At 47.7% G+C, this 25,360-nt stretch overlaps 1 protein-coding gene across 2 annotated transcripts in view; it reads right to left on the bottom strand.

Annotated features, from left to right (window-relative positions):
- Positions 1-17,516, bottom strand: part of PRKCE (protein kinase C epsilon) — a 412,732-nt gene extending 395,216 nt beyond the window's left edge. For both annotated transcript variants that reach the window (XM_087823528.1, XM_087823529.1), the window contains exon 1: positions 17,124-17,516. In XM_087823528.1, the coding sequence (XP_087679654.1) occupies positions 17,124-17,471 (348 nt within the window). In that variant the 5' untranslated portion in view covers positions 17,472-17,516. The remainder of the gene's footprint in view (positions 1-17,123) is intronic.
- Between the last annotated feature and the right edge of the window lie 7,844 nt (positions 17,517-25,360).

Genomic DNA, 25,360 nt, shown 5'->3' with positions numbered 1-25,360 from the left:
TTAAGGCTCTGAGAAGTCCTGCAAGAAATGTTTAGCTTTACTGAATTCACTGTTCCCCAAATCTAGTGATTACGGCATTCCTTTTTTTGAGTGTGTATGACCTATTAACTTCTTATATTCTGCAGAACACATTTTGGGAAACCCTGCTTCAACTTAAAAGGAAGAGTCTCACCATTGCAGTAGGCTGAATTACAAAGTAAATGCAGCCTGACACTAGAGAATTCTGGAAGTAGGGGAGCAAAAAGGGGGATCTTTTATTTAAAAAACAAAACAAAAATCATGTCATTCTTTAACATGATTTTTACCATCCCTTTGACAGTAAAGACCAACCCCTGAGAAATAGGCAAATGGTTATCTCCAAACAGACAAGTTTCAACTTTTGTCAGCCCACAGGGTGGTCTGATCAACTGCCCCAACCTCAGTCAATAGCTAAAGAGCAAACTGAAAACATAAATTTAAAAAAATCAGCCTCCCTTAGTGAAAGTTTTTGACACATAATACTGGTATTAACTTATAACCAGTAGACTGGATGGGTGGATGATGACAGATGATGGCAGTACGGTGGGTGGATGACGGCTGGGTCAATAGCACAGCCATACAAGCACCTTACTGGGGATCAGGAAACCCGTTTTCTCATAGCTCCTCTCTCTCTACTGTATTTTTTACTTTGATCAAATGAATTAAGTTCTGAGCACTTATATACAAGAATTTAATGAATATGTTGATAGCTATTTTTACATTCTTTCAATTAGAGGAAAAATGTTCCATTGTCGTTTTCTTACCTGATCATCCCTAAGAGAGAAAGAGAAGAGGAAAGGGAGGGAAAGAGGAAGGCAGGAACGAATTTTAATTCATTTGAGGCCTTTTGAGTAGAGTATGAATGTATAAGCATATACTGGTAGTAAATGTATAATGGTACTGATACCAATACCTTCTGGACCATGCCCTGGGTCTCCTGAACTCGGTGGGGTTGGGCGACTACACAGCTGTCCACATGCAGGAACTAGCCCAGTCCTGAAAACCAGGAGACCCAGATGCTCGTTCATCTGCCTCAGCTTCCAACTCAACATTTAACACCCCTGTGTCTTGTCCTCAGATGTCAAATAAAGAGGTAAAACATGTATCTACTACCATATAAGTTTGATGAGAAAATCAAGAGAAAAGCTACAGATTTCTGAATAAATATATTAACATTTGCAGTCCCCTGAGGGGTGAGGTCAAAAGACACTATTTTCCAAAGCCCCCACATTCCTGGTCAAAAAGCCCAAGTGTCCTGTGCTGACTGAAATGTAGCCCTTGCTGGAGAAACCCACCAAGCATCAGAGGTTTCTAACCTTGAGTTTCTGGCAGTTCAGCCCAAGAACCCTGATGCACCACTATCTGATAGTGAATGCCATTTGCAGGAGTTTCCGACATGGGGGCCCTTGGAGAACATATAGTACTTTAGTTCCTCGGGTCACTTCTGCATCCTGCCTTGTCATGGCCATGTTCACTGAGGAGTAGCTGGGCAGGTTGTTCAAAACCAGTCTATCTTACCCATTCTCCAAAGCCACCTCCTCTACAATGCCTTTAAAAACTTTCCCCTGGGCAATCATAACACATCTGCCTTTATGAACTGTTTGGGGGATGAAATGGGAAGTTTACTGAGTGCAGAGAACCCAATATCTTCTTTACTTTACTATCTTCATGTTGCTGGTACTCAGTAAAAGTGTGTGAAATTAGGCATCGTGTTCCAAGTCAGTGTTTCTCAAACTATTCTTACTAAAACCCACAGGAAGAATAAAGATTACCATATAAATAATACTCCTATAAATAAAACTGAAACAGACATTTTACAGAGCAATACAGGGTGGAGCAAAAGTTGTTCATACAGAAAATAATACAATAATTAGTAAATAATAATAAAAGAATAAACTCTGTGTTTTGCATACTCACAACTGTAAACCCACTCTTGCCACAGCCTGTATTTACCGCGAATGCATGCAATGAATTCTGATCATTCAATGTTGTTCAATTCTATTTCCACATTTTAAATTGCTGTTTGAAATCCAATTAATTGATTTTACCACCTCAACTGATGGATCCTGACCTATAGTTTGAAAAACTAGTCAAGATGTGTTCTTAGTCTCTTTTCTCATGTCTTTCTCCCTCAAAAAGAAAAACAGATCATCTATAAAAAGTCAAGACCAATTCCTTTTTTAATTGATTTTTTTTTTTTAGAGAGAAACATTGATGTGAGAGAGAAATATCGATCAGTTCCCTCCCACATGCACCCGAATGGGGATCAAACCTGCAACCTGGATGTGTGCCTGACCAGGAACCCAACCTGCCACCTTTTAGTATATGGGGTGATGCTCCAACCAACTGAGTACACTGGCCAGGGCAAGAACAATTCTAAAAGTTCTTTACCAATTTAAATTTGGAGAGGGTCAAATTATGCTCACTTGCCTAAAATCCAAATCCCATTACAGAAGGTACATAGCAGCCTTACGGTGTGTGGGCATCCACAGGGCCATCTCATCAGCCACCAGACAAGCTACTGTCTGGATCTTAAATAATATTAGTAGGATAGATAGATGATAGATAGATGATAGATAGATAGATGATGATAGATAGATAGATGATAGATAGATAGATAGATAGATAGATAGATAGATAGATAGATAGATAGACAAATAGATAACAAAATATAATTGATTACAGTATATACATTATCTTGATTATCTCTTGTTTCTATATATTTTGGTTTTTATAGATACTACCTGCCAAGTTGTTTTCCAAAAAAGGCTTCATTAACTTATACTTTTCCACAAATAGGTTAGGTCAGGACTCAGTTTCCTCTCACTCTAAAAATAAAGTGATCAATCTTTTCAAGTGGGCATTTCTCCTTTTGATATTCCTGGGGCAGACACCAAGACCTCCCCTTAGAGCCCCCACTGGCCCTAGCACAGCCCGAGGCACAGAGCAGGGCCCCAGCCCACGGGAATGCACGCGTGGACCTTGGGCAGGGTGCTCCCCCTGGGCTCTGAGTCTCTGCCAGCGCGGGAATGGACTCTAGAACACGTCCCCCCCATGGGCTCATTCACTCCCCGGGCGCCCAGGAGGCTGCCTCAGCCTCCGAAACTACTGTACATCCCACCCACAAGGTGACAGCCACATGACTCCATTTTCCTGCCTGTTTCTGAATCACTGTCTTATCTGTCTTCCTCCCTTTTCTCCCTAAAATAGTTGGCTTTACGGTTGTCTGTGCACAGTCATATGATAAGCAGTGATAAAGAAAAAAATTTAAGAGCCAAGAAAGGGTAAGGAAGCAGAGAGAGACGTGTTTTCTTGCACACGGGGGTGGGCTTCTTGGACTCCAGTTTCCTAGAAACAAAGCCCAAAGATCCATTTTAAACCTTCAGCCCCGACAACGTGAAAGGGAGGCCGCCTGTTTGGCTAAGAAACCCAAATGTTGCTCAGCGTTGTCAGGGACCTAGGGAAATAAGATCTGAGTTCCAGCTAGGCCCGGGGGACAACCTCTACCCTCAATTTTCCCATCCGTAAACTTTAGATGAAAATGCCACCCTCCTCCCCATATCCCAAAGTGGTTCATAATTACTGCTTCAGTGTGTGTGACATGTTTCCTTTTCCAGAGGCGTGCTAAATGAGTGTCACAGCCCAGCGAGGTAGGCAGAGCCAATATGACTAGTCCCGTTTTACAGCTGAGGAAACTGTTCAGAGGGGTTAAGTTTTTCCCACCAGGTGACACAGCTCATAAGCGGCGGAGGTGAGTCGACAAGGAGTGAAACAGCAAACTGTGACCGCAGGACTCTGCGGCCATGCACTGGCCTGTATACAAATGCCTGAATGCAGGCGGCATATACAAACTTGGCAGACCACAGTCATTCCCATGTACCTCATTACCCTGAGAACTGCCACCCACCCAAGGCATGCCCCTCAGATGAAAGGCAGCTCCCAGTCCCAAGCAACCCTCAGACACACAGAATCACATCAAATGAACTCTGACAACAGAATAAACATAACAAGTTCCCAAACCACACAATCTACAGTTTCTTTTTTTCAACAGAATTATAGCAATAACAGCTAACATTTTTTGTATGCTTAGCGGTGATAAGCATTTTTATGAGCACTTTCTGTGCATTCTATTGTTTATTCCAAACACAATTAGATATTACTGATCTCATTTTACAGATGAAGAAATGAAGGCTTCGGAGAGGTTACACAATTTGTTAATAGCTCACACTGCTGGTTCAGGCATACAACCAGAATGAGAACCCACCTCCCTCCAGTGCAAAGCTTTCGCATTTAACCATGATGCCATGAGGCCACCTGCTGCAATGTGCAGAGGCTAAGCTGCTTCTTTCCCCTTTACTTTAAAAGTCAAATATACATGTATATAATAATAGGGGAAACTGTGTTTGGGAAGGAGAGGGTATGTGTGAACTCTGTACAGCCTGCTGAATATTTCTGTAAATATAACACTCCTTTAAACAGTAGTTAATTAATTTTTTTAAATAATGCTGAAGTAAGAGATATAAGTCCTCCCCATATGTCCCCACCCTCCCTTACCTTTTTCTTTTTAAAGTACATATAGGTTTGTGTGTGTGTATGTGCAATTTTTAAAATATTACATTCTTCTCTGTCATGGGAGAAAGGGGAAAAAGGAAAATACTTCAGAACAAATATCTAACGATCATCTATTATTTAGGTAAATATTATATTAAATATAATTTAATGTTACAATTTATTTAACCAATCAAGCATCTATTATACGCAAGGCAATATGCTGGGTATAAGCACAAAATGACATGAGTTTTTATTCTCAGAGACCTTTCTGCTCCTGTAAAAGAACAGAGACAGAGAGCATCCAGTCGTCAGCATGAGACATCAATAATTTTAAGTGGAGGGCACAACTCACAAGTGTTACCAGGATTCCCAAGGCCAAAGGGGTGTGGCAAGTTCTAGAAAGGATGGCCCACAGAGAAGGGAGAGCTGACTGGGTGGTGAGAGTATTCCAGGAATATGGACGTGGGAGATCAGAGCACAGAGAAAAAGTGGGATGGAAGACAGAAGCAAGCCCTCGTGGAGGGTGCTTCTAGCACACACCGTGTGGAATCCACTTAGCAGAAAATGGGGCAGGGGCAGGGTACAAGCCAGGCAGGGCCCTAAATGTCCGGTGGGATGATGAGGATAGACTCTGTCCCATTAGCAACTGGCAACAGAAGGCAACAACTGTTGGCTCACTGCACAACCCTTATACAACTCCCCTGGATTCCAGGAAACCAGACGAATACAGAGAGGAAAGCCAATTCTAAAGCTGTCATCATGAATTAGTACTCAGGCACCTAAAACTTCAATGAGATAGTCTTTTCCAAAGTGAAAAAAATTTTTTAAACCAGCTAGGTAGTGATGGCTGGAGACTGTGCACTTTCTGTGAATAGAGCCCCAATATTCATCATGGGAAAAAGGAGAAGCTGGGGGATCCTGTGGCACATAACAGGCCAATGGGTGGTGTGAACTTCTAACTTTAAGCCAGGAGGCCACCTCTGCGATTCTAGGGGTTCTCAAAGGGGTCCCTGACCAAAAAGTATGTTCCCTACTTTTGGGCTAATGCTGGAATTATTTTAACATGAGGCTAAGCCTTCCATTTTAAAGTGACTACAGGCCTGGCTGGTGTGACTCAGTTGGTTGGGAGTCATCCAGTGCACCAAAGGGTTGCTGGTTTGATTCCTGGTCAGGGCACACGCCCAGATTGCAGGCTCCATCCCTGGTAGGAGGGGTGCAGGGGGCAGCTGATCGATGTTTCTCTCTCCCTCCCTCTCTCTTCCTCTCTCTAAAAAAAAAAAAAATTATCCTCAGGTGAAGATTAAAAAAATAAAGTGACTGCAAACTTCCCGCCTGTTCCCACAGAGGGACAAAGAGATGATCCTTAGGAGCATACAGTAATCTTTTCAAAAGGTTGGCTATTCTTCAACTCTTGCTACTCCTTAGCAATTCTGATATCCTGGTCAAAAGCAAAGTCCTTCTCTAAATGGAGCACCTATGTGCAGTGCCTACACTTGGGCTGGAACAACAGAGCAATCAATGCGCAGCGCATTAGAGGCTGGGCTTGTGTAAGACACATGGTAGGAAAATGGAGTCACCTGGCCCACAGCAAAATGGGCTGTAAAGAAGCCTCAACCCTCAGTTACCACATTAAGCTCATTAGCGAATGCAGGTGATATTCAGGCCAATATGCAAAACTGCCTCTGCTTTTTAAAAACTCAAAGGGATAGAACAATGCGTCAGGTAGGTCCACCCACTGGCACCAAAGGCGGCCCAAGGACAGGTAACCCATGTTCCTCTCAACTCCCACCCCACGGGCCAACTAAAAAGGGCCAAGTGCAGAATTCTAGTTCTGCACACTTAGAATTCAGCAAACCCTGAATTCCTGTTTCCTGTTGCTAGCTTATCTCAGAGAGGGAGGGCAGTAGGGACGGGAAAAGGTTTTGCTTGAAAACTCCTCAGTTGATAATCACTGAACAAAATTTTCAAATGGAAGCACAGTTTTACTTGTATCTAATAGTAAATATTAATTGCAGATATTTACCAATAATAAATTACCATTTATTAAGAGCTTGCTAGAAGCCAGGCACTTTTACATGTTTCATCGATTATCACAATAATTCTATTTTATAGGATTATTCTATAAAATAGCTATTATTCCCATTTTATCGGGATTCAGAGGCTGGTACAGATAAGGTAAATAATTTGCCCAATATCATGCAGCCTAAACTGATAAAACTGGAATTCAACCCAGGACTGACTGATTCCACAGCCCACAGTATTTTTTCAGATTCATGAATTTGGACAAACCACCACTCAATTACATGAAGGATGCTACAAAGCTATTCTCTACCTCTATCGATCCTATCAAGAAATAAACAAAAGAAAATTAACTGGAAATATAGCATGGGAGATTGAGGTAAGCCCTCAGGATAGATTTCCTTGATAACCAAAAGTACAATATATCATGAGTAATTCTGTTCAACACTTTGCTCTAAGCAAAATTCCTAGAACACAGAAAGTATTCAATATATATTTGTTGAATGGCTGGCTGGCTAGTTGGATGGCTAGCTAGATGGATGAACAGATTAATGAATGAATATTCATTCTATCCACTGTTCCCTTTCTTTGGATAGCTTGTTTTGTTGTGTGTGTGTGTGCGCGTGCGTGTGTGTGTGTGTTTTCAATGAAGCAATTATTTTTGGATTGCATTCCAACTTCAATCTCGCTGGTCTGCTGACTGCCCTCATAACCCAAAATACTAAAAACTGCTTGTCCAGCTCTGGCTGGTGTGGCTCAGTTGGCTGGAACATCTTCCTGTACACTGAAAAATTACAGGTTTGATTCCAAGTCAGGGCACATACCTAGGTTTCAGGTTCAATCCCTGGTCAGGGCATGCAAGGGAGACAACTGGTGGGTTTTTCTTTCTCTCCCTCTCTCCCTCTCTTCCCCTCTCCCTAAAATCAATAAGCATGTCCTCAGGTGAGTAGAGTTAATAAAAACAAATTTTAAAAAAATTGCTATAAAAACTGCTTGTCCAACATTTTTTCATGCTCTTCTTCCAATTTAGAAGGGCTCGCTTCCCTGTCTGTTCAGATTCTATTTTATTCAAGTCCTTGCTCAAAATCATACCAAGAAGCCTTTGCTAACTATTAGAACCCATATGAACCCCCTCTCCTGTAAATTCCCAGTTCTTCAAATTCACTGTTTCATAAAAAGGTGTTACTGTTGAATCCTCAAACGGCCCACTTGAGGAAGGCCCATTCCTTCTTTTATCTAATTATGTTTTTCAAAACATGTCCCACACAACATTAGTTCTATGGTGCTAATAATTTTTTCACAAATAAGAGCATTCTGTGATAATACCTTCATCACAGAAATGTGTGGTTACATACAGGGATGTACAAGTCCCTTTGCTGTGGGCCATCTTGGGGACTTTAATATACTAATGTGTATTTCCCCCTGTAACATTTCCCAACCTCTTTGATCACAGCAAGTGGAAGATACTCTGGCAAACGCTGGTTGGTTACATGCTCCAGCTTTGCTGGCTGACTGATGATTCTCTCAGCTGCCTAAAATGGTTTAGATAATCATCAGTCCAGAAAGTAGGGAGATGGATTCGGAGACCTTGTGTTCTAAAATCTGCTTGCTCGCTTGTCTGTTTTCAGACTCTCCTTTGAGTGGTTCAATGATCCAGAGAGAGGGCTCCATTTTAAAATAAATGTATTCTTGTGGGTCTTGGTCACTAGGTCAAGAAGTAAGCCATCAAAAATTACTTTGTGATTTTGATCACAACACTGCAGAAAGATGAGGAGGGAACAAAAACAGAAGCTGGCACTTTTTCAGGGGAGATAAGACTTAGCTTCATGGAGAACAATAAAGATGAAATATTATCAAGTGCTAGGTTGAGCAAAGTCAAGGCCCACAATGCAGAGCGCCAAGTCAGGATCCCTGTTAGCAGAGGCCTCACAGAGCATTAGGCTGTGCTAACTCATGTGGAACCTAAGGTTCAACACCACCAATTAATAGAAGTCACCTGACTCCCCATTCACTAGATTTCCCAGGAGAAAAAAATATTATCCAACCCTGAAGAGGTGACAGCTAGAGGTAGCCCCAACTCTAAGAGGCTTCTGATGAGCTCGGCTTCTTAGCTGTAATTTTACAGACCAGTATATTTATGCTATTCCTTGGTTCCTGTTGTGTCTCCTACGAGATTGTATACTCCATGAGAGCAGGGACCAGCTCCTGGCATGGTGCCTGGTAAATAAGGTACTCAATAAATATTTGCTAAATGGATAAAAAGTTGGCTGGGACAATGAGTGAACACACCACTCTGTCCACTGGTTGGAATCTTAGTGGCATTCACCATTATATTTTCAGACGACACAGGTGAACTTCTAAGAAGAGCAGAATCCAAGTCGATGTGATTAGAGAATGCTGCCTACGTGAGCTTCTACAAGACAGACCTCAAAGAGGCAGGCCTTTATTCAACCAGCTGATGAATGAGTGAGTTACAAAGGTACCTGAGTGGCTCAGACTCTGATGGCAAGCCACTCAGGAGAGGGAGGGGCACACGAACGACACATTTCCCGCTCACAGATGCTTACACCTGGCTGAGGACAGACCACTGGCACCAAGAGACACTATAGTCTGAAAAATGAGCAACTTTATTCAGGAAGGACATAAGCAAAATCGAAGGCTATTTTTTCCTCCATAATTAATTATAGATTCACCTCCCATGATTTTTCTAAACCCTCTTGAACCTGATTACATTTTTACTCTGATCTACTTATTAGGATTTAGCTCATTGAGTTTACTCCTCGGTGGCAAATAATGGTGACTTTTCACCAACTTAAAAACTACCTCTCTGAGACTTCAAGGTGAGATAGAGGGCACAGGAGGAGGCTGGGGCACGGGAGGTCCTCCTTTCTGCACTTGGATCTGGTATCAGGCTTGTGCTTCTCTCCCTCCCAGACATGAGATTACGGAACTCAGTCATATTCCCTCTGCAGTTTTCTAGTCTGTTTAGAAGCTGCAGTGACCATAGTGTGCTCCTGTCCTCTCAGTTGCTCCCAGCACAGTAGACTTTGGGCCACTTCACACGGGTTCTGCCAGAAAACTGGATTTCAAACAGGTGCAGCCCTGCTGATTAGCATTATAATAGATTGTAATTACTTAACAAGCCCATATATACCCAGAGGAACTCGGAGAGAAATACAGTGTTTTGCCAAGTGTAGCTTTTATTTATGTAAAAGACTGCAGGCCTGCTCTGGAGTTCTTTTAATCTAGGTGAAGCCCCTGGAAGCTTTGTCTGCATATGCCTCAATGAGCTCTGTGAGTTCAGGAGCTGGAATTTAAAATTTCATTTCTTGTTGCTGCCAACTACAAAGGGTTTTGTGTCTAAAGCCCTTATGAGAATTTAAACTTGATTTTAAAATCTGCAAAGGAAGGACAAATGGGCCTTTCCCTTCTCTCATCCCAGCGTCTTGCTGGGCCCTGGGCCCCTAGAGGGTATATGATTCCTACATTTAGAACCTCAGACTTGATGGAAATGCTTCAGCTTAGAAACTGTCACATGGGAAACAATATAACACTCCCTCATAAAACCATCTTTGTGGATCACACGGATTTTTATCAAGTAACATTACCCTTTTCTTTTTCCTTCTTTCAACTGTACAGAAAGATTGTTTAAGGAATTCACTCGACTGCTTAACATACTGGGTTTCCCAACTAGACTTCATACTCCTCAAACGCAGGAATAATACCAACACAACTTCTGTTTTTAGGGAATACACACTCATGTAATGAAATTCATTCATTCATTCAACAGTGCGCCAGGAACCGTTTTGGGTGCCAAGAATGCAGCCATGAACAAAAACCTTTGTATTTACATGACCCCTGTTCTGGTGTTACAGGTGGACAATGAAGATACATAAGAAAAATATATAATATTTAAGAACTAAAGAGCAAAATAAAGCAGGAAAGGAGCATATAAATGTCAAGGAGAGGGTAAAATTTTAGAAAGGACTGCCAGAAAAGACCTTATTGAGAAAGTAATATTTGGTAGACTTGAGCCATGAGGGTATCTGGGGAAGGAACATTCTAGAAAGATGAGATGGCAAGTGCAAAGGCTGAGGCAGGAATATGGTGGATGTTTTTAAGGGCTCTCAGTGGGTCACTGTGTCTGGGAGAGGCGTGAACAAGGTAAAGAGTAGTGCAGGTGACGGGGGTCAGAGAGTTCATGCGTTACAGGACGCCTGACCATGCTAGACGTGCGGATTATGATAAGGACTGGGGTTTTACCCTGAGGGACTTGTGGGCAGAGCGACATGACCTGACGACATTGGGTGAACCACTTAGGAGGCTGTTAAAATAATCCAGGTGTGAGATGATAGGGACTTGGGCCAAGTGGTATGGGAAAGATGATCAGATCTGGGACACATGTTGAAAGTAGAGACAACAGATGTTGCTGAAGGACGGCTGTGAGGCATCAGAAATGGCTTCTCATGGTTTCCGGCCTGGGCAGTGGGAAGGATGGAGTTGCTATTTCCTGAGATGGGGAAGACTACGAGAGGCTTAGATCGGAGGGGTGGGGGGATAAGGTGTACAGTTTGGACATAATTAAGTCTGAGATGCCCTGTATAAAATCAAACAGCAATGCCAGGAAGACAGTCACATACATGAGTTCAGAAGTTCAAGGGCAGGTATGGGGTGGAATTAGGGACTTAGAGTCAACAGCATTGAGAATATATTTAAATCCATGAAACCAGATGAAATTAGTACAGTAAAACCAAAACAGCAGCTCCTGAATCCCCCTATTTCCAATCACTCATAAGCTTCAATAAGTAATTAACCTTTGACTACAGTGGTCACAATTCCTAGACTTCTCAAAACAACCTCATTTCAAGTAATTGTAATATTTTCAAAAAGGTAATTTGTTAAGTGTAACTAAATTACATTTATTTGTAGACTATGAAAGACTTTCTTATAAATACGTTCACAAATCAAGGAGAAAAATATCTTTCACTGGATCTATGTTCTGGCTTAAGATTCTAAAACTATGAATACATACACATAACTCTTCAAATATTAATAATATTGTTAGAATGCATTGTAGCCTGGCCCTTTACATAGATTCCCTTATTTCTCACAGCAACCCTAAGAGGTAAGAACTGTTATATTCCCACATCACAGATGAATAGGTTTATAACAGATTAAAGAAACAGGTTAAGTCACATGCCCAGAGGCACACAACTAGTGAGTACTAGAGGCATTCTGTGGTTAGAACTCAGATTCCAAGGAAAGGGGCCCACTGAGGAGTTAGGGAACTGAGGGCCTCAAATATTCTCTAAATTGGCTGCTGGTCAAAAACACACAGGAGAAACAGGACAGACAGACAAGGTCTGACTGCCCTTGAGGCCCGAGGCCCTTTAACTTCAGGGCCCCAAAGCCATTCAGCTGTGATAGCACTGGGGCAAGAACTAACCCTTATGGTAGTTGTTAAACAACCAATTATGTACCAAAGGGAACAATATTGAATTAGAAGGTTAGCATTTTAGGAGTCTATAGGAAGCAGAGTAGCAAGAGATCCATGGAACCTCAGCTGCTGGGGGACAAATTCAGGCTTTATGCGCATAAAAAGGGTACATGGACCATTCCCAGTCCTTCCACACCCCCTTCCCAAGTCCTTCCCATCTCAGTCTAATTAAATGATGATGGAGATTTTCATAGATCCTCTAAGATTTCCCGTCAAAAGTCCTGAAGATAGAAATCCACCTTTGGAGCAGGGGTTACCAAGGTGTGCTCAGGCCACCATCAGGATGACACTCAGCAGGGGCCTATTTAATCACAACAACTGTCCTCAGGCTTTGCCCAGGGCATCAGCATATGAGCCAACAGGGGCCTTTCCTTGGCTTTTACATTGTAAGAATCTCCCTCAAGGAATTCTGGGACCAAAGAGGAACCAGCCCCAGAGCCTAACTTTTCCAAACAAGGTGTAGGACTATCTCCCAGGTTCAGCAGGTAGAACAGTTTTGAGAAGTCCTGTCAATGGGCTCTACTGGAAAAATGAAACAGAAACTTTCACGTCTCAGTCCTTGCCAAATGAGATGACCCTACTGACGAGAAATATTTTGGAGACTATGTGAAGCTGCTTCTTGGGGTTCTGTAGAATAATCAACTCAGGAAAGAACTGGTTCTCAGGCCAGCCCCATGGGAGGTCCAGGGGACATGATAATGCATGTAGCAGTGAAGCATTCATTGCCCCCTTACTGAGGGTCAGGCGTTAGCTGTACACTTTCCAGGTATTGACTCCTTCCACCCACAACAACCCCATTTTATTATAGCTGGGTACTTTTACTATCACCCACTTTTCACAGAAGAAAAAACAGAAGCACAGGTAAATAGTTCTCTCAAGGTCATGAAATGGATTGATGGGATTCCAACCTAAATAGCCTGGCTCCAGAGCTCCGCCCTTATGCGCTCTGCTGAACCACCTCTCAAAAGATGACTTTGTCCTTGCCACCGTATCATAAGCACTGAGCACCTCTTCTACGGGATGAAGCACGGGAGTGGCCCAAACCAAAGATGTCTTCAGAGGCATGGGTGGTGCAAGGGAGTGGGAGGAGGGGGAGGTGAACTCCGTATATGGATGTATATAGACCAGTAACACCACAGAGCAAACTCCTGAGTGTGAGGGGACCAGCCAGCTGTCACCTGCGTACGCCACCTACTCTCTCTGCCATCTACTGCACTCCCCAGTGTCTGTCCTAAATGCAAGTGCAGCTCCATTCAGCCTCTGGCTCTAACATGAATCCTCATATTTCTAGTTTACACAATTATGCTTATAAATCTTGCTTCAGGACTCATGAAGGTCTATTAGAAAATTTCAGAATATTTCTGTACAAAGTCCTGACATTATAAATTACCTGGAGCTGTTCTGGTCCAGTGTTTCTCAAAGCATGGTCTGGTCCAAATCTTGAGGACACTTGTTAAAAATAAGGACTCCTAGAGCTCATCCTAAACCACAGAATGAAAGACTCTGAAAGTGGGCAAGAGGATCTGTATTCTTCACACCTTCCCCTTAGTGATTCTTATGCACACCAAAGACTGAGTAGCGTTATCATCTCATTCTTGGAAAACCGATATAGCAACAGTGTTTAATGGGATTCTGCTTCAAGCACAAGTGAAATCTTCCCATGTCTCTGTAATAACCTTTCTCTAAAGAACCCCCTTTATCATCACAACTGATACGTCTCTCACTATTTGGAGAATAATGATCTCAGCCTGACTTTTAAACATTTTGAAATCCACCTCGGTTTTCTAAACTCTCTCCTACTCCAGTGTTTTCAAAATGTGTCCCCCATATCACTAAGGATTTTAAGAGGCACCTGAGATGAACTTCTTTTCTTTTTACTTCCAAGGCAATGTGTTTATTTTAATGCGAATGAAGAAAAATTATAACTACAGTAATTAAACCTGTGATTTTAAAAGACTGGGGCTCAAGTGGAAAGTAAAAGAATCAATGTTGAAAACTATTAAGTAAATAATAGCAGGCAGTATCCAGATAATGAGTCTGAAATTTAGGAAACGTGATCCTGCCTGCTCCTTTCTCACAGACACCCTCAGTTTCTGCCGTGCTTCTCCGTTCTCCAGCCCTGACCACAGGCATTCTGCTTTATTCCAGCTGCGTCCATGCCCGTGAAACACTGCCTCCTCCTGTAAATGCCTCTTTAAATGTGACCCACATTTCACACCCAGAGCAGGCCTCCTTCCAGGAACCCTCCAGATTCTTCCAGCTCCCCTAGCCTACACCCTTTCTGAATGCCTTCAAATATTTAGAACCTAATTGCTACTTAAGTGTCCATCTATATCTAGTTATTGTTGTTTCCCTAGTGAAATGGAAGGCCCTTGAGAGTCACCTATGGTCTCTTTTACCTCTGGATTAGAGTGCTAACCTTCTTCCTTCGTTGAATCTGAGCACCGAACAGAAACTTGGTGACGACGTGTGAACTCATCTTGCCATTGAATGAAATGCTCCAGAGCACTGAGAGAAGCAGCTGTTCCATGCCAGCCACAGTTCCTTACTTCAGGCCAGGCTTCTTAGCCACACCTGAGAAAGGGTGGATCTGTTCATCACCTCCAGGCAAAGAGCACAAAGGCCTGAGCCCCAGGAATTCTACCCAAACGTGTGATTCTGTAGTTGTGCCCTGGCTGACGGGAATGGGAAAGGTGACCTTACACAACCCACATGCACCCTGTCTCTGTTTCCAAGGGCCAGTCACCTCTGCTGATGCACCCACCCTGGGGTGGGAGGAAGCACAGTGGCCACAGCCTCCTCTGGTGAAAACAGCACTAGATGAGCAAAGAGAACCAGCTCCACTTCTTGGTTCATTACCCTATGACTTTAGTCTTTCTGTATGTATTTCAAGTTTCTTTAATCTGTCTAATACCTATCATGCTTAATTCACACCTGCAATAAGGCAAAAGAGATAATGGTTTGAAAGCACTTTAAACTATCAAGTACAATGAAAACGTTCAGGGACACAGCATGTGCATCTGCAAGGGGAACGGACTGGGAGGCCGGGGGGCTCAGTTCTCCACCAGCCCAGTGGGGGGCAACAGGAGATCTGGGTCCTACCTCCAACCCCCCTTTGCCTGTCATGTTACCTCGGGGACCCACTTAGCTTCTCTGGGACACAATGTCCTTGTCTGTAAAACTTGCCTGTGTACTAGGTGACCTTGGCTGGGGCCAAATCCAACGTGAATTGAGAAGCTTAGGGAAAGATAACCAAGCAAGACTAGCGGCCACTGCGCGCTTCACTAGACGAGCTCAGAAGCGGGAACGGTGGCCTCATCTGCCCAAGGGTACGGGCAAGTCCCAGCAAAGCATCACCAGGAGCACTCAGACGCCCCTCCCTCCAACCAAGAGCTGTTTTCTGGATAAAAGCAGACCTGCTGTCCACCCTCCTGCGCTCTGCCTCCTGCCCAGCTCCCTCCGCTGCATACACACAGGGCCCATCTCCTTACCACCGCTGCCATGGCTTTTTTCTCCTTCCTATTCCAAAACAACAACTTCAAATCCACAGTTTTTTAGTGTTGAGGTCTCGCCTTGTTCTCCCTCAGACACACACTGCTTTTATGAGTAAAAGGTCTGACAGTCAGGTGTGGGAAGGACAAGGGGCATGAGTGGGAACTCGGGCGGTGGGAGGGGGATGGAGGTAAGGGGCACTGGTGGAGTAGAATGGCACTGCATTCTTTGGGATTCCATAAATGGTTCTCCTGCTTCCCAAAGTGTAAGGCACAAGTCACCCAGGGTTGGACTTGGTGTGGTGCCTTGGAGCTTCCCTGCAAGCCCCGTAACCATGGTTTCCGACAGACTACATCACAGCCCTGAGCACAGAGACAACAGGCTTTTTCTGATTTTCCCCTAAAACTCCATCCCCTTGAAAAAATATGTAAGGTGATGTGCCAAGGTGATTCGTATGCAACCTCTGACAGTAGGACATTCACAAAGTTATTTGTTCTCAATCATTAGAAGGTGGTTTTTCTACATCTCTCCGTGAGAAGCAGATACCTCTCTTTTTGTATAGGTCAAAGAACCCTGAAAACATGTACACCCAGAGCCACACCTGTTCTTGGTAGAAACAGGTAACAAGTCTAAAAATACAGAAATTCATTTCCTCGTTTAACACTATCCCTCCAAGAACAGCTAAAACAAGGTTGCTTCTCTGGGTGCCATGGCAGAATGCATTTGGCTTTATAGTATATGGACAAGGCCTATTTCCAAGTCCCTAATATTTTGACAGTGACCAATTAACTCAATCTCAGACTTAGAAGTGGCATCTCATCCTACAGTCTCTTGAAACCAAAACAGGGAAACACTATAAGTGGGTTTCAAAGCACTGATTTCCAATTACTAGCAAAAACATGTTTGAAATGCAACACTCATTCTGGAGGGACGGGCCATGCACTGGGCCAAACAAGCTGGGCTGATGTCTCCTAGGCCCTGGAGGCGACATCCTAGAGGAGGACACGTTTTTCTCCCTCTGTGTCAGAAGGGGAGCTAACCACTGTGCAACAGACTAGAAACAAGCTGGCTTCCTCCGGAGGGAAAAATAAAGCAGCTCCTCACTCAGCTAAGCAGGACAAAGCCAGGACGTGCAAGAAGCCTCGGTCTAGGGCTCCACGTGCCTCTCCAAGGCCAGAGGAACCCACCCACACACAGTCACACACAGGCGGCCCACCACGCGCCCGGGAAGGCGCCGGGGCCGGCGACCTCCTGCGCTGGAGGCTCCGAGCGCCCCCAGCGTTCCAGCCCCCGCAGCGCCCGCCGCGCGCAGGGGCAGAGCGCCCGACCCTCTCTCCAAGTCTCGCCTTCCTCACCCCAACGCCCACCTCTCCCCAGGTACAAGTGGAGCGTGCTTCTCCAAGGGAGCTGAGACTTGGCACACGCACACCCCAGGCGACAGTAAGTCCCCGCACCCTACGACCAGAGCCAAGGCCGCGAGTCTCCCTCCACCCCAACCAAGCCCGGACCCCACAGCCCGGCGCTGGGCTGGGAGGCGCCGACTCACCCAGTCCTCGAAGTGGCGGCTCCCGTTCTGCAGCAGCTCCTCGAACTGGATGGTGCAGTTGGCCACGAAGTCGTCGTAGCCGATGGGGGCGTCGTGGAAGACGGCCAGCTCGATCTTGCGCCCGTTGCACACGTCGGTGACGAACTCGTCGTGCCAGGCCGGGCTGTTGGTCTTCTGCTTCGTGGCCGTCTGGCCGATGCGCGAGTCGTCCACGTTGAGGGCAATGTAAGGGTCCAGAAGGAAAGTCTGCGGCCGGAGTCCCACCGCATGGCGCAGCGACCAGGCTGTGGGCTTCAAGCTCACGGCCTCGCAGATTTTGATCTTAAGAAGGCCATTGAACACTACCATGGTCGGGGCGGGGAGTGGGGGCCGGGGTCGCTCCGCCCGCCCGAGGGCAGGATGGAGAACCGACGCCCCGGCGCTCCGAGCCGCGGGGACCCGAGCCCCGGTCGCCCCACCCCGCGCGCTGCCTACACCTTGCCGCGCGGCGCCCCGGCGCGGGCGATTCTCAGGGAGGGCATGTATTTCCTCGCCGGGCTCCTAACGGAAAGCGGGGGGAGAGCCGGGGACGTCCGCGAGCCGAGCGCGCCGCTCCCCCGCCGCGAGCGGCACCTCCAGGCGCGAGGGGCGCTCGGCCCGCGGCCAGCTGCGGGGGCCGGGGGCCGCCTCGCCGCGCTCCGGTCGGGCTGCGGGCAGCGGGCGCCGCGCCCGGCGCTTACCTACCTTCCCGAAACATAATCCCCGGGAAATTTTGACTCCGGGAGGTTGAGGGGGCGACGGGGCGGGGACGAGAACCGGGGGCGCAGATTTCAACCCGGATCCTCTTCGCACACCCAGCGCCCGCCTCTGACCGCGCGGGGCGGGGGATGGACCGAGGGATGTTCAGTCTATCCGGAGGGATGCATGTCGAGAGGAAACGGTCCTCCTAGAAGCCGGATTTTTAAAAATCCACAAGCCCCGCAGCCTGCCCGGCCGCCGCCTCTAGGGCGAAGCAGCGCCGCGCCGCAGTCGGCGATCGGGAGGCGCCAGGCGCCCGGAGTCTCAAATCCGCGCGGGCTGCCAGTCGGGGCGGCCGAGCTCCGCTCCGGCCCGGGGCGCAGGCCGGCCCCGCGGTGGCGGCGCGGCGGCGGGGCCGGGACTGCACTCGGCGCGGCCCCACCTCCGGGCGCCGGCCGCCCGCGGCGCTCTCCGTCCCCTCGGCCGCTGCCCGGCGCCTCGCTCTCGGTCGGAGCGCGAGCGAGTCTGCCTCCCTCTGATGCAGGAAATGCGCAAAAGACGTCAGAGCGAGAGTGTGTGAGTGTGTGCGCGGGCGCGCGCGCTCCCGTGTTTAGGGAAATAGAAAGTTTTGCCGGTTGGGGGAGCAATACGGGAAAGTGAGCCGAGCGAGGCCGCGGGGAGCCCGCGAGCCTGCCGGGGGCGGCGCGGGCGGCGGAGCCAGGGGGCACCCCGCGGGGCCCGGGGGCGGCGCGGGGCCCGGGGGGCGCGTGCCGGTGCCCTGGACACCTGGCCTTTGATCTCCGCGGGCGACAGCGGGCCGCGCACCTCCTAGGGCTCCGCGGCCGACGCTGTTTCAGACCCGCGGGTGGGAGGGGGGGCCGCCCTGCGGGAGAAGACTCGGGACCCCCAGCCCCCCGACTCGGGCTGCGGCGGGGGGGCCCGGGGGCAGCGGCCGGCCCGCGGTGCTGCCGGACGCCGGCTGGGGGCGGCCGGGGCGGGGGCGGCGCGCGGCTCGCGGGAGTTTTCACGCGTTTTCCCTCCTCCCTTCCCGGAGCGCTCTCCCCTCGGGGACCCGTCCTGCGCGTCTCGGGCGCGAGAACTTGTTGACAAGCGAAAGCTCAGTAGGAGCGGCTCGCTGTGCGTACGCCCCACAGCGGCTGCGTGTTTACCCTGGACCTCGCGGCCCGCTCGGGACGGCGCCGCTCGACGCGCGGGCGGCCGGCTGCGGGAGCGGCGCGCCCCGCGGGGCCGGGGCCGGGGCCGGGGCCGGGCCGGGGCCGCGCTAATTTCCTCCGTGACCTTTAAACTCGGGCTGGAAGCCGCGGCCGAGGCGTCACGTGAGGCCCCGGCCGCCGGGGAAGCATTTCCTCCGCGGGAGCCGCGCGCCGGGAGGGCCCCGCGAGGGGAGGCCCCGCGCCCGGGAGGCGGCGCCGCCGGAGGGTCCCGGGACCGGCGGGAAAGGGGCCGCCTCCGCAACCTGAGCGGGGCCCGTGCCGATGGAAAAGGAACCCTCGGCCCCCCCAGGGCGCCCAGTCAAGCCCGGGCGCCTGCGGGAATCGTCCTGCGCGGAGTGTTTATCTGGAAAGTGCGGACCAGAATCCGGATCCCACCTCTCCATCGCGCCTCTCGGTGGAAAAAGGTTAGCACTGCCTGCGGCTTAAAAAGGCCGAAGGCCTGGAGGGAGGCAGCCCCCTGGGACCGCAGGACACCGAGTGCACACGCGGGTCGCAACAGTGATGGGAAAGGCCCCGAGGTGGCCGGCAGGTGCTCTCTCCTCGGCGGCCGCTGCTCTCGGGTCTCACAGGGCGTGTCTAGAAGCCAAATGAGGTCGTTCACAGGCACAGCTATGCCTGACTTGGCCACCCCCACCAGCTGGACACTATATTCGAAAATCTGTCAGTTTGACAAAGCACAAGTGTGATATCTCATTGCTGTTTAATTTTTATTTCTTTGAACATCAGAACTTTTTCCTCCTTGCTTCTTCCTTCCCCCATTCTGTTTTTCTTAAACTTTTCCGCCCCTTCAGGGGCATTTGATTGAAGACAGTTGGCAGCCAATAGGGCTTGACCTTCTGAAAGTGCATTTGGGAAGCAGAGCCAGTGCTAGGATGAGGTACCTGAGATACTTGACAAAGGGGCAAAATTTAAAGGGCACCAATAAACTCAGTAATGACGATAAACAATGCTTGAATGCAATATTTTTAAAAATCAAAATTTATGTAAAGATTTAGCATGAACATATCCAAAGTTTAAATCATTTTCAATATTGCATTAAAATATTACTTACATTTACTGAGTTTATTGGCACCCCTGAAATTTTGCACCTAAGATGAGTTCTTCATTTGCCTCACTCTAGCCCTGACCCTGCTGGGAAGTCTTAGAAAGGCAAGGATTTCATGAACTTAGAGATCCTTGAGTAAACAGTGCTTCAGGCCTGCCCTTTCTCTGGACGAGCTCTATCTTACCACCAACACAGACAGACTGAAAAACATTGGCCAAAATTATTCCTCTCTAGTATGTTAAGCAGGAGACAAGTTTAGAATTATGGACACTCTGAATTGAACTTTTTGCATAATATCATATCCCACCTCCACGCAACACCTCCAACTATATTAAATGGGGTCTGTTGCCATCTCCCTGAGTGGGCATTCTTAAAAGGATTCGTTCTATTCTTCCTCGTGACCTAAGTAAGGTTACAGGAGGCAGCACCTGCCTCTCAGCATCTTAGCAGACTGTGTTACACATGGAGATGATCACACTGCCATTCTTAGATGCAACCAGTACCAGTGTGACCTCTCCTTTCGATGATAAATCTTGGGAGGGGGAGGGGAGTAACCAAAAGCCTTACTGAAAGACTTAGCCAAACTGCCTGTTTTGCACCGAATGACTATTTATATAAAAGTGGAGAATGCTGATCATCCACATGCAAACACTGCTAATTTCCTGCCTTTTTACACCCTTATTTCTAAATAAATCTCTCACCTCCCTACTCTCAAACTTGGCTGGATGAAAATACGCATTCTCCAGGGGCACCATGGACATGCCAGGTGTGAGCTTGTTTAGGGGAAAACCCTTACGTTTACCTGGGAAGGCGGGTCTAAAATAACTCTCTGCTCCACAGTCATGTGAAAAGAAAAAGAAGCACTTGCAGGAGGAAAATTTCAAGTGTAAAATTCCAATCAACAATTATTGTTTACTTCATCCTCTTGGCACCTGTGTATAGTCCTGAAAGACAGGACAGCCTTTGGCGTAGACACTGAGTAAAACGCCCTTTGGTTTCCAGCTATGGCTTAGTCATCTGGTGATCTTTGGGAGAGGGGAAAGGGAAGGAAGGAAAGTGATATAAAATTTTTTGCAAAGATACTCGGGATGGTGCTCCTCTCCTTTTAAACTTAAGGCTCGTGGGGAAAGGACTGAAAGAGTCCCCGGGCAGCGTGGTAAGTGCTGCCATGGAGGGAGGGGTGCACCAGCCTCTGGGGCTGCCTGCGTAGGCACCACCCGGGAGGCCTAGGCTTTCCAGGAGGGACTTCTCCAGAGGCAAAGAGGCATTGGAGGCACAACAGAGCACAGGTAGGTAAGAGCAAGGCTGCTTGGGATGAGCACGTGGCCAGGCGGACCTGGCAAGTGGCAGGGAGTAAGATGCGGGAAGCTAGGTTGACCAGATAACTAAGACCTTGCAAAGGCATTTGAACTTTTTTCTTGAGAGACACTGATCATGCTAAAGTGGGGAAGAGTATAACAGGAGTTAATACTTTAAAAAGGCAATTTTGCCAGGATGGATATATTTCTCTTCTGTAATCCCCCCCCCCCCAAGAAGATTTATCCCAATACAGGATGTTAGACAGAAGACCCAAGTCCAAAGATGACTGATGCTCCATCTGATCAAAAATGAAACAGTCTGTGATACTGTTTAAATCAGCTAAGGGGAGCAAGGAGGGGATACCAGAACCTTAGACTAGCATGTGAATATTCACGTCCTTGTTACTGTGCTGGCCGTTGCCATTTATAGAATGTTGGTGGTTTCTGCAGAGGTTTTGCCTGGTAGGGTCTGTCATCCGTTCCACACATGCTCCATGGAACAGAATTCAGCCGCCTGGGCCATGGGATGGAAGGTACAGCAGCACAATTACACAGAAACCTTCCAGAGTTTATCTGAGTGGCCCTGCTCCAGCCTAACCCCCACTTGAACCCCACCCCAGGCCCACCCTGTTATTATCGGCTCGTGTCTGGCCTGCCACGTCTGCTAATTTTGGCTCCATCTCTTCTCTGAATTCTGTTGCAATGACCCAGAGACCAAGTCTCCCTTACACCTGCAAGGAGGCGGAGGGATCAGACGCAAGTCCGTAGAGCTTAAAGGCGAATGAGGGCAGCAGACGACCTGGTGCCCTTCCTTCCTCACTTCCCTTGAGCCTGAGCCCCCCTCTTTCAGGCACCATATAGAAAATAATATTACATACCACATCTTTTTGGTTCTGATGTTGGATGCTGGGCTGCATCTTGGGACTTCTAAGTGCACGAATCAATCCATGGGTCTTTACGAAGTACCCGCCTTGTCCAGGACACGGGCAGGTGCTCTAGGGAGGACGGGTAGATCTGTGGATGGTTCCCGCTCCACTTGGAGGAGAGAGGAAGAGCAATGCAGTCATTTATTTAGCAGTTGGCACTGAGCCCCATGTCATCTGCAGCACCGGGGAAACATGATGACACACAATGACCCTTTATGAGTTGGGATGGACCAGGACACGCTGTTGTAATAACAGTCCTCAAACATAAGGTCTTATCATCACGTTGTGCTAACCATCACGATGTCCACTAGGTCCCTCACGTGGCCTCCCTCCCCACCCCACAAGGAGGCTAGGAAGTTCTCCCAGCCACAGGGGCGGGGAGCCTGTAGTATTTGGTGAGTAGCACTGAAGACTGCCACAGACCCTGTCCTCAAATATCTGGTGCAGAAAGAACTCAGGGTAGCACAGGGTAAATGACAGATAAATTTCACAGTCAGAAAATGCTGTAGTAATGCAGAGGTCACAGAGATCACAACTAATGGCCTAAGTCACTGCATACAGAAGACTTCAGAAGACATGGAGAATCCTGCCTACTATCAGAACTAGCGGCCACCTAAGCTCCTTTTCCCCTTCAATATGTCCAACCTAACAGGATCCACAGCGACTTCACAACAAAGTCAGTACTAAGGAGGCATTTGGACATAAAAGAAATAAGTAAGACCTGTTTGTTACACTCTGCAGGATTTGAGCAATCACCTGGCCTATGTTCTGTATTATTATTAAGTTCCTCCATTAAACGAGGAAACTGAGACCTAGAGAAGTTAACTGACTTGCCACAGGAGAAAAAAGTTGTAAATAACCAAAACACTAGTCAGAGGTCTAGAATCAACTCTCTCACTTCCTAATTTATTTTACTGATTGTTCTACAGTGTCATGTGGAACCACCGCAATGCCACTTAATGGTAATGACTCCAAGTACATTTTAATTCTTTGGAAGCAAAATTTCTGTAAATCCAAGGTCCAGGTTTGTTTTCATTGTTGGTTCCAAATTTAACTGGCCTTAGTGCCAAAAAATATTATAGACTTAAAATAATCCTCAGGAGACTGTGATATTGATAGGAGTTCTTCCTGAAACTGTTTTGATGGTACATGTTTTTAAAATAAAAGGACTTTGTTGGTTCTCAGTTTTTCAGTGTCTTCTCTCCTAACGCCCATTAGGTATACTTTCGGCATATGGTCTTATGGCACCTGTACCAAGTGTGACAGCTGTTTCTGCACGCTCCCTGTGGGCATCTCCTCGATTAGCAGATGACTAATCTGACTGTGCCCGTGAGGTGATAGATCTCTCACCCATTCTGGACATTTGGTTAATCCATGGCTACTTCTAACTTACTTTTCAGGATCAAGGAGCTGGGACTCCAGGGCAGGGAATAGGGTCTTCTGTCACAGATAACAATTACGTAGCTATAACCAATGTAAAACCAGAACTGGTTAAAATCACAAGGAGGATCCGATGTCACAAATACGTGGTGCAGGCTGGCAAGACCCTTGTCTCCTTTAAGGCCTGACCCTCCGCGGCCCCTGTTCCTACTCCCGGCTGAAGCCAAGGACGCCCTCCTGGACGCCCGCTCCCCGCTCTCCCCTCGCAGCCCTGACCTCCGGGCGCCGCAGTGGGCGTGCTGGGCGCCTGTCTGCTTTGCACGGCCTGTAAGTTCCGAGGCGCAGGCGGATTCGTCTCAATACCTGCTCCCCAGTGTCCTGGGCATAGCAGGTGCGACTTTGTGCTCTGTAAGTATTTGTCACAAGGATGCCGCTTTGAAATGGTCAGTTTTCCCTTCCTTGGCCGGTGAGCTCCGTAGGCAAGGGCGCGCATCCCGCAGGGCCCCGCAAGCGGGTCCTGGGCGCTCAAGTCCCCGGGGGCTGGCGCCCGGCAGCTGCTGCGCCCGAGCCGCGACCACCGCGCCCCGCTCCGCGAGCCGACAGCGCCCTCTGGCGGGCCCTGCGCTCCCAGCCGGCTGGTCTCCCGGCTTCAGCTCCCGAAGGCCGGCAGGAGCCCGGGATCACCTAAGCAGGTCCAGGGGCAGACCCCGGGCGTGGACCACTGGCTTTATCCACATGCCCACCGTGAGCAGGGGCAAATTCAATCGGACAAAGACATACTGCTGTATGCAAAATTTGTGCTGTCATTAAAAAACAACACACAAAAAACCAAACCACTAGGCTTCTCAAAGTGAAGAATTCTGTCCCTTTACACTGCATTGGAACAGCAGGCCGTTCATTTGCCAGTTAGATCCATGCTGGGTTCAGGAAAAACAGAGATAGAGGAGATGCAGCCCGCGAGTTTGAGAAGCTAAAACTTGAAGGTAAAGGAATGTCAGAGGCCTCCACACGGACAACAGAGACAGGCCCTGCTTTTTTCTTGTTTTGGACTGTGGGTCAGTTCCTGAAGCTAAAGTGAGGGTTGTGAGAAATGGCCAAGGAACCCCCAGAATGGAAAATATTGGAAGTGGAAGGGACTGGAGCTCCCTCAGAGGTTGCTCCTCTCATTCCAGCAGATAACTTGGCTACCTTTTCTGGAAACACACACACACACAGATGCCATCAGCTGGGGGGGTATCACTCAACTTTTTGCCATCAAACCCAACAACCACTTAGGAGGGGAGAAAGGATGAGTATCGTTCCTCCGTCACCTGAATAATCCTGTCATTTCAGCAACAGAGAAGTATGGGGTGGGATCCAGTTTGGAAACTCAGTGACAGTTCTAGGATCTTCTCAAGGGGCCCTGCCTTATTCAAATGTAACAAGGAGTTTGTAACAACTACCTTGTAGAATAACAATGGGTATTGTCGTTCAGATAGGTGCAGTCCTGACACAGAGTAGTTCTCAGGAAATTCCTTTATATACTGCACTCAGTCCCTAAGGAGCATTTCTTTTTTTAATCCATTCTATCTCTAGCACTGATAGCTCCCCCAAGGTAGCCTTTTAACCAGCTGGCTCCTGGATTATGGAGTTTGGG

The sequence above is a fragment of the Miniopterus natalensis genome, chromosome 13 (genome assembly GCF_054644295.1).
Source record: "Miniopterus natalensis isolate mMinNat1 chromosome 13, mMinNat1.hap1, whole genome shotgun sequence".
Classification (NCBI taxonomy): domain Eukaryota; kingdom Metazoa; phylum Chordata; class Mammalia; order Chiroptera; family Miniopteridae; genus Miniopterus; species Miniopterus natalensis.
Note: the sequence above shows the minus strand (reverse complement) of the source record. Positions and strands in the feature narration are given on the sequence as shown.